Raw genomic sequence first — 12,723 nt, 5'->3', positions numbered from 1 at the left:
GCCGGCTAGGCGCCCGGCCGCGGAGGAGGCCGATTTCGGCCTTCCTCGACGCGGCCGGGCGCCGCCTAGGCGCGATTTTTGCAACACTGGTTCACATAGTATTATGGATTTTGAATCGAAACGACGAATGACAAAATTTCATAACACATGACACATATATACATGTTATATATTTACTTATTTTTCAAATTTGATTTAGGTGCATAATTTATATTCATAGGCACAGAATTTCACAACACATAGCATAAGATACAATTATTACTTTTTTTTTTTTCAGATACAAAATTCATATTATTTAAATACAAAATTTCATTACACAAAAATGCACAATATAAAACACATACATATGCACCAGGGTCCATATATAGTACGCTGTGAACCTTGATCCATGGTATACAGATGGGTGTTTCTCTACTTCCGTGTTCTAAACTTCTAGGGTTTTTTTGGTTCACGGAATGTTAGATTACCTTAGAGAATGTTAGATTGTTGGGAATGTTAATTCCTGTATTTGGTTAAAATTGAGGCATGTAATATAAACATGTTTGGTTTTGGGATCGGATTGTCTTTTATGTTATATAAATTTTTTTACTTTAACCCTTAGCATACATGTTTTCATATATTTTAATAAAATTTAAAATTAAAATAAATAAACAAGATAATGATATCATATATAATTACATGATTTAAAAATAATTAACTAAAATCTTGAATTTGAGAAACAAAGTTATTTATAAGCTAGCATGACGTAATAAAAAATAAAATAAGATATATAATTACAAAAAAAATAAAAAAAAATAAGATAACATGAACCAAACAAAAGAATATAAGTTTTGAAATATCGCATTCCGTTGAATACGGTGTATAATTTGAACCATTGGACTTATGGAGTCTCCAAACAAAAGAATATAAGTTTTGAAACATCTCGACCAAGTCGTTTGGAAAGTCTGTGCGCGTGTTGTACTGTTGTTGCATGAGACAATAGCCGCATTTTTTACGTACGTTCACAGAGAGCCAATAATTGGCCAATAATTACATATAAATATATAATGGATGCTTTTAAAAAAAAAATTACGGATAAATCTGCATTTGCTAATTAAAGATATAAGACACAAAAATGAATTAATATAAATTATGTAGAGTTAATCAAGTCAAACTAAAAATGTTAATAAATAAATAAATAATTCTTAAAAAAATTAAATTTAAAACTTTGTGATTATTACCCAACCAACTCTACTAAGTTGGATCCCTCAATCTTAATTCTTATCTTTTTTTGACTTCGTAAAGTGACCAATTTAAAGTTCCCACATACAATTGTTTCCAAAAAAAAAAAAAAAAGTTCCCACATACATAGATGTGTAAAACCAAAAGCACTCCCACCTGGATTTGTCGTTTTTGGCGACTCCATCACTCAACTTATAGGCATATTTTCTTTGTTTCTTTATTTTTTAAAATAAATTTTCTACGGTATTTAATTTGGTATGATGAATTTAATTAACTCATGCGGTCCGAATTAACAAACCCGGATAACTGAAGAACAAGAATAACGTGGTAAATAGCAAATGATAAAGACAACAAATGCATGTCTCGGATACAAATTAAAGATTGTGTTCAATTTTGGTGTAATGCTATTATTACAAGATGATAATTGGTGTCTCAACAAGGCAATTACATGAAATTTATACTAATTGTCATCTAACCGCCTCCTGAAAAAGGAGAAGTTGGGTTGTAACAAGTTGGATCGCGTATGGCCCCGTGGTCGCCTAGCACCGGTGATCGAGGCCCAGGTTGAGCATGGGCTCGGGGTCAAGTGCAAGGCTCCGCCCCTAGGCCCTGAGTCCATCAAACCTGCCTTGTTCCACTCCATCAGATCGATTCGCTCCGGGCCTATCTCTAATATATCCATCAAGGTATTTGAATTGATTATGGTGAAATCATTGCAAATTTGCAACTAAACTTTATGCGTTGCAACCTTTGCAAATACCAACTTGTATCTTAGGTCTTATTATGTTAAATAGTTACACTTTTTTTTTTACATATACCATTCGCGGTATCTCCACCAATATGAAACTAATCTAGATTACGTTCAAGTCATGCTATAAAATTTAACTATTACTTAAGAAAAAGTCTAACTTGAAACTTTTTAACGTGACACATCTTTCAAGTGAAATGTATAAATACTATTTTTAAATTTATTTTTTTATTTTTTAAAAGAAAATCATACTTAGAGGTCTGTTTTTGCTTTTCTTTTTTTCATTTTAATTATGCCATGATTTACGGCTATATCTACGTACAATAAGACTAGTTTAATTTGTAACTATATATATAATATACTTAATACTGTCAATTATTACTTCAAAATAAAAGCATAAACCGAAAAACATTACACTAATCTAATAGAGCACTTCTCGAGTTCTCGGGTACAATTTAAGGGCTATTACTTAGTACCATTATAACACTATCGAATAATGATTGCGAATTTTTGTTGTCATCTAAATAATTAAATATAAGCATAAATTGAAGAACATTAATCCTTATCAAATATATAAGTAATATTCGTATCAAACAAGAAATCAAATAAATGACAGGATTTTAGAATCATCAACACAAACAGAATATTGTATACCTTGAATTTATGTAAAGACATTGAAATTCTTAATATCATAGTTGTTTTCCAGCCATTTTACTCGATCTACCGACCTAAACTTCAGCCCACAGCATTTTCAAAATGGCATGGAGTCATCAGTTATTGGACTGTCAAGTCAACAAGAAATAGAATAAAACTATACTCATATTTTGTATTTAGGGTTCTCTAGTACAGTGGTTTCAACACTTTAGTTCTTAATTTTTTATTTCGTTCAATAATATTTTTTACTCTCAAATTTGTATCTATTTTTGTTTTCTGAAGGACTTTTTTTAACCCTTCGGATACTAAAATAAGTACAAATTTGATAGTGAAAAATATTACTGGTCCGATAAAATTAAAACTTGATGACTAAAATGGTAAAATCACTATGGTCGGACAAATATTGTAATAGACCAAGTCTCAAAGAAGATTGAAGCAGTCTTCCCAATCCCATATAGGTGTCAAGTTATCCCAAAAAACTTGGGTCCCCATGGCATTATTAGAAGGAATAACGGCGTCTCCCGACGCCGGCGAGCTATTTCCGGCACCGGACATATTATTTGCGGGAGGATTATTATCCTGCTGCGGTAATATCATTGCTGCCGTCTGAACGCTATCTTGCGGTGGCGGCTGTTGTGCTATTCTTCGCCGTACTGTAGTAACACCCAACGGGCGGCGATCAAATGCTCGGTCGCACTTTGGCTTCTTGTAGAGGCGGCACAGGCTGAATTCTTGGCGTAGCTGCATCAATGCAACAAATAAAACCCCAGTTATAAATTTTATTGGGTGAAAAGGGAAGTACATAGCCATGGACGGGATAAATCTGGCCTTGTAACTCTAATTGGTAAAGAATTAAAATGAGATACACTAGCTAACCTGAATTGTCCATATCTAACTAGTTCAAACTAAAATGGTCAATACTCGTCACTCCAATTACAATTCAAACTTTTAACATTATAGTACAGTTGTCAAAATAAATGATGTGTTTTGTATTTGATAGGGATTATCCATTACCCATCTTGAACCCGTACTTGGTAGGTATCTGATCCCGTATTCGAATAATAGAACCGGATCCAACTCCCTCCGACCTGACCTGAATTGCTCGCCTTCCCGATCAAGAGCCCTGATCAAGCGAATCACTGGGCGACCAGGTGAAAGGATTTACGAATTGTCATCGCCTCGACCACTATGGATCGGGCCGAGCTACCGACCAAAGATACTTAGCGCCTAATGCCCAATTCCCCAAATCGATTTATGGTAGTGGGATATTCAAAGAAGTCAGGAACCTTAGAACATGTGGATAGGTTGCTAAGGGCCCCGGGCAGGTCCTGTGCATACGACCCACCTGCCGTGCATATCGAGAGACTGATATCTGTCCTCTTTTCACTCTTATAAATATCTCATTAATTACAAGGAGGGAGGGAGATTTTTTTATTTCCTCACCTATTCATCATTAGCTCGAGCTTGTATGATCAACAGCTAAATCATTGATTTTTATACTTAAACCAACAAGCATACCACTAAACAATCCGCTACAATCCAACCTTACATCCTATAAGTATTTATGAGTTCAATCGTATTTAATTACCACATCAATATTAACTAAAAGTTTAAACTAATAGTATCCGTACCTCTAAATCCGAAAGGGGAGCGGATGCTGAAGCTTCACCATGGACAGCCTTGTACTCGTTAATCTTCCATTCAGTCTTTGTTCCATTTGGAGCCCTTCCTGTATAAAACACCATCGTCCTTTTCTCCCCAATGACTCGATTGTTTATGGAGAACACAAGACTGGGACATCCGGTGGCTTTCCAGTATCCTTCTGTTGTCAGCCTGTTCGGTTTTCCTCCTCGGGCAATGTTTTCCGGCCCCGGCATGAAGTAAAACCACTGCTCGTCGTCTCCATAGCTAGCCACTCCGGCGAGCTCTGATCATACAACGTTAAACCCAAACATACAATAAATACTTCAGGCGAATGGATATATATAATTTCTGAGTAACAAGGGAACTCTAGAGTATGTAGGATGTAGAAAATAGATAAACTTAGGTTGTATGGGCTCAAACCAAATTAAAAAGTTCAATAAATCACTGGTTGATAATTAAATTTATAACTTTGCGACTATCATGTCAACCGTCTGAATAATTTAATTGGTAAGCTCAGATCATATCACGTCAAACCCAAACATAAAATCAATCAATACTTTAGGCAAATGCATATATATAATAGTTTCAAGAAATCTCATACCCCACGTATAACCTGTGAACTGCGAACTTGTGAAGGATTGTACCGCACCGAGATATGATTACATCCCAAGGCCCTCCAATTAGGTCTGAAAGCCGTGCAATCATGTAGTAGTTGCGGTGCAATCCTTCACAAGTTCGCAGTTGGCTCACCTGATTAGAATATATATGTATGTATATCCACTTACGTGGGAGCTCCCATGGTCTGTGCAGATAAATGTTGACGACAGGGATAACAAGGTCAATATCCGGTCGTTCTCCTCGGAGCTTGTTTCCCAGGTAAAACGACACCAGCTCTTCTTCTGTGGGATAAAACCTAAACCCCACCGGCATATCCTCCATAACTGCTTTCTTAGGTTTTGGATGGGAATGTATAGTATATGAGACAGTTATGGGTTGTTGGAAGAAAACTTGAAAATGGCGTTTGTTTGGATGTGTATTTATAGAGATGAAGAAGTGGGCGGGGTTTTGGGTTGATGACTGGGAAACTTCCAACTAATTAACCGCGTAGAGTGACAACCTTATACGGTTTAATTCCCGTTTTGCATAGTGGTGATGACAATCTGTACTACGTTTGCTAGTTTTCACATCCCCCCTTTTTTACTTTTGTTGCCTCTTTTTCTAGTCACTCTCAAATCAAATTCTTGACAAATGGTACTAATTAAAAAAAAAAAAAATTCTTGACAAATGCATTATGCCCCCAAAGGATAACTTATTATTATAACTATCCAAATTTCTAACTTATCATGCACTTTAGTTTATTCCTATGAAAATTGGATGTCATACAATTGATCATTAAGTGTGTTCACAAGGGAGTTGGTGGTGTGTTTTTAATTGCAATATGAAGAATTTAAATTTGGTGGTGGGGCAACTCAGTTGAATTGGTCGGGTAGTTAATTTGGGAACCACAAAGTTTCAAATTTCTATTGACTTTCTCGATTTGAATCGGTTATTTATGAGCAATCTATACTTGTTTAATAAGGAATAAAGTGTACATTTGAGTAGCGATTATGAGCTTTTTTCATAAATTAAATTAAGAATTTAAATGGGGGGGGGGGGGGGCCCAAAAGAAAAAANCTGGTTGATAATTAAATTTATAACTTTGCGACTATCATGTCAACCGTCTGAATAATTTAATTGGTAAGCTCAGATCATATCACGTCAAACCCAAACATAAAATCAATCAATACTTTAGGCAAATGCATATATATAATAGTTTCAAGAAATCTCATACCCCACGTATAACCTGTGAACTGCGAACTTGTGAAGGATTGTACCGCACCGAGATATGATTACATCCCAAGGCCCTCCAATTAGGTCTGAAAGCCGTGCAATCATGTAGTAGTTGCGGTGCAATCCTTCACAAGTTCGCAGTTGGCTCACCTGATTAGAATATATATGTATGTATATCCACTTACGTGGGAGCTCCCATGGTCTGTGCAGATAAATGTTGACGACAGGGATAACAAGGTCAATATCCGGTCGTTCTCCTCGGAGCTTGTTTCCCAGGTAAAACGACACCAGCTCTTCTTCTGTGGGATAAAACCTAAACCCCACCGGCATATCCTCCATAACTGCTTTCTTAGGTTTTGGATGGGAATGTATAGTATATGAGACAGTTATGGGTTGTTGGAAGAAAACTTGAAAATGGCGTTTGTTTGGATGTGTATTTATAGAGATGAAGAAGTGGGCGGGGTTTTGGGTTGATGACTGGGAAACTTCCAACTAATTAACCGCGTAGAGTGACAACCTTATACGGTTTAATTCCCGTTTTGCATAGTGGTGATGACAATCTGTACTACGTTTGCTAGTTTTCACATCCCCCCTTTTTTACTTTTGTTGCCTCTTTTTCTAGTCACTCTCAAATCAAATTCTTGACAAATGGTACTAATTAAAAAAAAAAAAAATTCTTGACAAATGCATTATGCCCCCAAAGGATAACTTATTATTATAACTATCCAAATTTCTAACTTATCATGCACTTTAGTTTATTCCTATGAAAATTGGATGTCATACAATTGATCATTAAGTGTGTTCACAAGGGAGTTGGTGGTGTGTTTTTAATTGCAATATGAAGAATTTAAATTTGGTGGTGGGGCAACTCAGTTGAATTGGTCGGGTAGTTAATTTGGGAACCACAAAGTTTCAAATTTCTATTGACTTTCTCGATTTGAATCGGTTATTTATGAGCAATCTATACTTGTTTAATAAGGAATAAAGTGTACATTTGAGTAGCGATTATGAGCTTTTTTCATAAATTAAATTAAGAATTTAAGGGGGGGGGGGGGGGAGTCCATAAGCAACAAATTCTCTGTTTAGAGCTCCACCTGTAGAAAGTGTGGACACATCCACGCCTTCCATTTAGACAAATCAAAGCATATGATCTTACCATTACTAAACTTTCAAGTTTGCAATAGTTATAAAATGAACCTCAGCTCTTTAAAATTTTTAATAATTATAAAATTGACCCATAACTTTTTTTACTAAAATCTTCCACCATTGATAAACTCTGATGATAGACGGCTGAGATCAAACATCACTTTTTAAAGGATCATGTTAATTTGCATTGGACTCCTTTAACTTAGGTACCTATCCTATCAGCCTTAATCATATAACATGCTTTTAAACCCACGATTTATTCTAATTCAAATTGTAAGATCAAGCTTATCACTAAGGCAAATGCTAAGCTATAACGAGTAACAAATACACATTTGTATTTCTTTATACTTGTGTTATAGTCAATATCAAATTTGAATAGTAAAATGCAGAACGTACTGTACTCCACCCTTTAGACCTCCTCCCAACAAAACTTTTCGGAAATGATTGACAAATAAATGCGGGTCCGGATCATAGAGTGAACTAACAGAGTGAACCAGCTGCAGGCTTAGTGTGGGGTAAACGGGTCCAACCCGCTTATGAAGCGTGTGCCCATTATGTATATGGACTGGGCTGAGCTCCATTTGAAGCAGTAAAATTTCTCCGCTAACACGTACGCAGCCAAAGTATTTCTCCATTTTCCACACCTTTTTTTGCTATGTTTGTGTTTCACACATACATTGGGCAATATTATATTTGTGAATTCATGAATATATGGCCCATTTTTGGATGGGTTGACATGCTAAAAATATCTGGAGAGACAGTGCCATATTTTCCCACCTCTGATGTTGCCTAATCGAGATGCTAATTAAGGCTGCTGCCGTACGTTTCATGTTTGATCGGAGAAACTAATTAACGTTGTTGGATATAGGGACAGTTAAAGCGGTTTTCGGTTCCCCCATCCATGGTTTAGAACCTGGTTTTTTGTTGTGATGATTAAAGCATGCTTACATAGATAGATGGATTGTTTGACCATTTTAAGATATTTTTATAGCATTAGACTATTTCTCAACATGGCATGCACATGCTTACCCTACTTCATAAGTACTTCCTCATCACTCTCACACATTCTCTCTATATTTTCTTTTTGAAAAAAAATAATATTTTCTCTTAGGATTTTACATCATAGTGTTTATATGCTGATGTATGCATGTGGTAATAAACTTGGTTTCTATAGTTACTACTCGAGGTGATTCCGGGTAATTATAACTTCGATCCTTTGTAAGGTCACTAGAGTAAACTATGCTTTTGTGTATGAGCCCTAGCTACTTGTGTAGTTTTAGGTGGGTAAACTATGCTTCTGCATACGAGTAGACCTACTCATGCGTATGAGATCAGAGTGTGAAAGGGATCCTGTGGGTAAACCTCGCTCACACATGATCGAGAGATAAACTCCACTCCTATGTAATAATTCCACTCATACACAATAGATAAAATGATACATGAGAGATAACTGCACTAGGAAGAGCATGTGTGATGTCCGGGCTCGATCAAAAGAGTGTTACTAAGAATCAAACTCATACATAATACGAGAATGATGTTCTACTCACTTGACCAGACTCCTTTTGAAAAAAAAAATTGCATATTATTTGCAATAATCCTTACTATATATATCTTTCAAATGTCACATCAATAAGAAAATAAATTATACATGGTCGGGATATTATGTTACTATGTCCATCAATTATTTAATGATACCATTGATACACCATATCAACTCAAATTTTAATTATTTAGTAACACTTTAATAAATAAAAGCATACCAAAATATGATAATTGTATACTTGTGATGTACTAGTTATTTTTCTCCTTACTTCATAATATTCACCTCCGATCTTAATATGACAATAAATTCATATATTTTATTTAATGACTATGTAAAAGGCCCAACTGATATAATGTTGACAAAAATCAAACTTATAATATTTTATTAGTATAAAAATAATTCTTCACTCACTCAACTACCTCTTTTGAGACAAAATATATATCCTTAAATGGATGAAATAATATTATGTTTCGTAGTTTCAAACATGTGTAAATTTGGTGTTATTATTTTATATGGGACTTAGAAAATTTTACTTGGCCGCAATTTTAGAAATGGAATTGGAAAAGCAGTGTGTAGGAGAAATTATGGTTTGTCAACTCCTAGAAGCTCAAAATTTTCTGGTCATTGCTACAAATCAAACCCTAAAAAGAGTTAACTATTGGTATTTAAAATTTAAAATTAATATAATATAATTAATCCCATGTCGGCCACTGATATATTAAATATATATTGTCTTTCAATAAAAATGATTAAATATTGAAATATTTAATTCATTAATTAAGAAACTTCCATTTGTACGAGGAAATTAAACCAAAGCGATAATTAGCAGGAAATCATTAGTGGAAGTGATTGGCTTATTCACAACGTCAAGAACATTATTCAAACCCTAGATTAATGATGGAAGCAATTAGCATGTGAATGATGTCATGTAAACTCAAGTACTATAATACGTGAATTATGTCATATTAGCCCAAATAATATAACACACGAATTATATTATGTCAGTGTATGTGTACCTAGTCAATATTATTATTGTACCTAATAATATAAATGTGTAAAATAATAAATATTTGTATCAACTTAATTTTTTAGCAATTTAGAATGTAACCTTATTTAGGGTCTAGCTAGAAGCCTAGGAGTCCAAATTGTCGAACTTTTGGTAACTTGTATTATGATGTTATTGATGCAGACAGAAATATAATAGGTATTTACATATATAGGTTTTTAGAGTTAGACCTACACTTTGGGCAACTTGCACGGAGTATATAAAAAATTATGTAAAAAATCTAATTGATAGTATTGCTTTTACGGGCAAATTATGTTGTGAACCCAGGTCCACCTTACAAGGTGGACCTGGGTCCAAAATTACGTCGTTTTTGTCTCTCTTTTTTTTTTAATATATTTTTTTAATTAGTAAACATATTGCTGAATATATAGTTGTCCAAAAATGTGTGAATTTAGAGTTTTCAAAGTGTGAATGTAAAGTATAGAAATCGTGAATGTAGATTTATGATTGTGTGAATGTAGAGTTGTCCAGAAATGTGTGAATGTGGAGGTTTCAAATTGTGAATATGGAGTATAGAAATCGTGAATGTAGAGTTATGCATGTGTGAATTTGTAATAGATTTAATAAGTTCTAGCAACTTGTAGCCCTGTAATGTGTGAATGTGGAGTTCTCAAGTTGTGAATGTGGAGTATAAAACCTGTGAATATAGAGTTTTGAATGTGTGAATGCATAACAGTGCGTGGTAATATAGTTACTAAACATATAATGTGAATGTGGAGTTTACAAATTGTGAATGTAGAGTATGTGTATGTGAATGTAGAGTATAGTGTATGTGAATGTAGACTCAGGTACACCTTGCAAGGTGGGCCTGGGTCCACGGCATAACAACCCGCTTTTACGATGTTAAATGTTAATATGTAGATAACCTAAACTTTGGGCCTATTAATTATAGCCCTAGGGATTGACCCAATGACCCATTAATGGACCTTCTAAGTTTTATTTAATGGATCCATTATATTTTAGCTCTAGTCTTAGCCATGCAAGTCCGCATTAACAGTCTTGAAGTATTTTCATCAATCATTATATGGACCAGAATCCACATTACACTGTGGATCCTGATTCAATACACAAAATTTTACTTCATAATACATAAAATTCTTGTTCATAATACATATAAATAAACATGATATATGAACATGAATTTTGTGTATTATAAACATGAATTCTATATATTATGTTAAGTGTTTAATTCATATTCACCGTGTTTATGTGTATGTGTATTATGAACATGAATTATATGTGTATTATGTGGAGTGTTTAATTCATGTTCATTATGTTGTGTTTATATGCATGTGTATTATAAACATTAATTCGTGTATTATGAACATGAATCTGTGCATTATGGAGTCAAATTCTATATATTATATCATTGTCCACAATGCACTGTGCACCATGGTCTACGATATAGATTGCCTATTTTCATAGATGCTAGATGGGTTGTGAGTTGTGGAGTTGTTATGCCGTGGACCCAGGTCCATCTTGCAAGGTGGACCTGAGTCTACATTCACATACACTACACTCTACATTCACACTTTGTAAACTCCACATTCACACATTACAGGATTATATGATACTCTACATTCACACTTTGTAAACTCCACATTCACACATTACAGGATTATATGTTTAGTAACTATATTACCACTGTTATGCATTCACACATTCAAAACTTTATATTCACAGGTCCTATACTCCATATTCACAACTTGAGAATTCCACATTCACACATTACAGGGCTGCAAGTTGCTAGAACTTTTTAACTCTATTACAGATTCACACATGCATAACTCTACATTCACGATTTTTATACTCCATATTCACAATTTAAAACCTCCACATTCACACATTTATGGGCAACTCTACATTCACACAATCATAAATTTACATTCACGATTTCTATACTCTACATTCACACATTTTTGAACAACTCTATATTCAGCAATATGTTTATTAATTTAAAAAAAAAAGACAAAAACGACGTAGTTTTGGACACAGGTCTACCTTGCAAGGTGGACCTGGGTCTACAGCATAATTTGCCTGAGTTGTGATAATAGGCTCTACACATATAATGTAAATGTGATGAATTTTAACCAGCTTTTTTTTATTAACAATTAATCGAGATTGTTACTTAAAATAAATAAATAAATAAATAAATGAGAGTCAACAATATTCACATTATATAGATAATATTTTTACTCTCAAAAATTTGAATCCCCAACCCCAAGGTCCCTCACGCCCCACTCAATAAAGCATCCCCGAGAATGTAAATCATGGTAACTCAGTTGAATACAAGGCTAAACATTTGCTTACTGTGCACAATGAGTCCCTCTCGCTTTGAGACATTGCTCGATGGTGAGACTCGATTTTTAGTCTTTCTTCTTAAACTTCACTTGTGTGACCAACTAAGTACCCATACAGGCAGATAATAGTTTTACTAACTTGGGAGTGTGATTGAGTGGAAAGTATATTACTCATCCATCTTTAACCTAAACCTTGGGTACAGCCAAAATAATTCATTTGTCAACTCAGTTTCGTCTCTTTTGGATCTGGCAAAGAATCAATGAAGAAAGATTGTGTAGAAGTGAAAGCAACAATACCCAAAAGACAAAAAAGGAGAAAGAAAATGGGACCAACTTGGCCTCATGGTGCGCCTGGAATTACATTCTCATAAAAAGACAGCCAACAAAACATATTTTAAGTGCACCGCGTACGTACAATGATGACAACATTAAACATAAAAAAAATTTACAAATTTAATATGATTTTGGTACCTAAAAATCACGATTTTTTCTTTTTACTTTATTAAGGTATATCTTGAACTTTATAAAATAATCCAAAGAACCCGTTTATAGCCCATGCTGTATGATTGGA

General features: G+C 34.3%; 1 protein-coding gene across 1 annotated transcript; it reads right to left on the bottom strand.

Moving 5' to 3' along the window:
• Positions 1–2,587: 2,587 nt before the first annotated feature.
• LOC115997614 (NAC domain-containing protein 90-like) lies at positions 2,588–5,252 on the bottom strand. Its single transcript, XM_031237204.1, has 3 exons — positions 5,053–5,252; positions 4,255–4,550; positions 2,588–3,364 (listed from the first exon to the last, which is right to left on the bottom strand). The coding sequence occupies exons 1-3, from the start codon at positions 5,204–5,206 to the stop codon at positions 3,044–3,046; spliced, it is 771 nt and encodes a 256-aa protein (XP_031093064.1). The 5' UTR covers positions 5,207–5,252; the 3' UTR covers positions 2,588–3,043.
• Positions 5,253–12,723: the final 7,471 nt, after the last annotated feature.

The sequence above is a fragment of the Ipomoea triloba genome, chromosome 11, assembly GCF_003576645.1.
Source record: "Ipomoea triloba cultivar NCNSP0323 chromosome 11, ASM357664v1".
Lineage (NCBI taxonomy): Eukaryota > Viridiplantae > Streptophyta > Magnoliopsida > Solanales > Convolvulaceae > Ipomoea > Ipomoea triloba.
The sequence above is the reverse complement of the archived record's forward strand: the minus strand, read 5'-3'. Positions and strand labels throughout refer to the sequence as shown.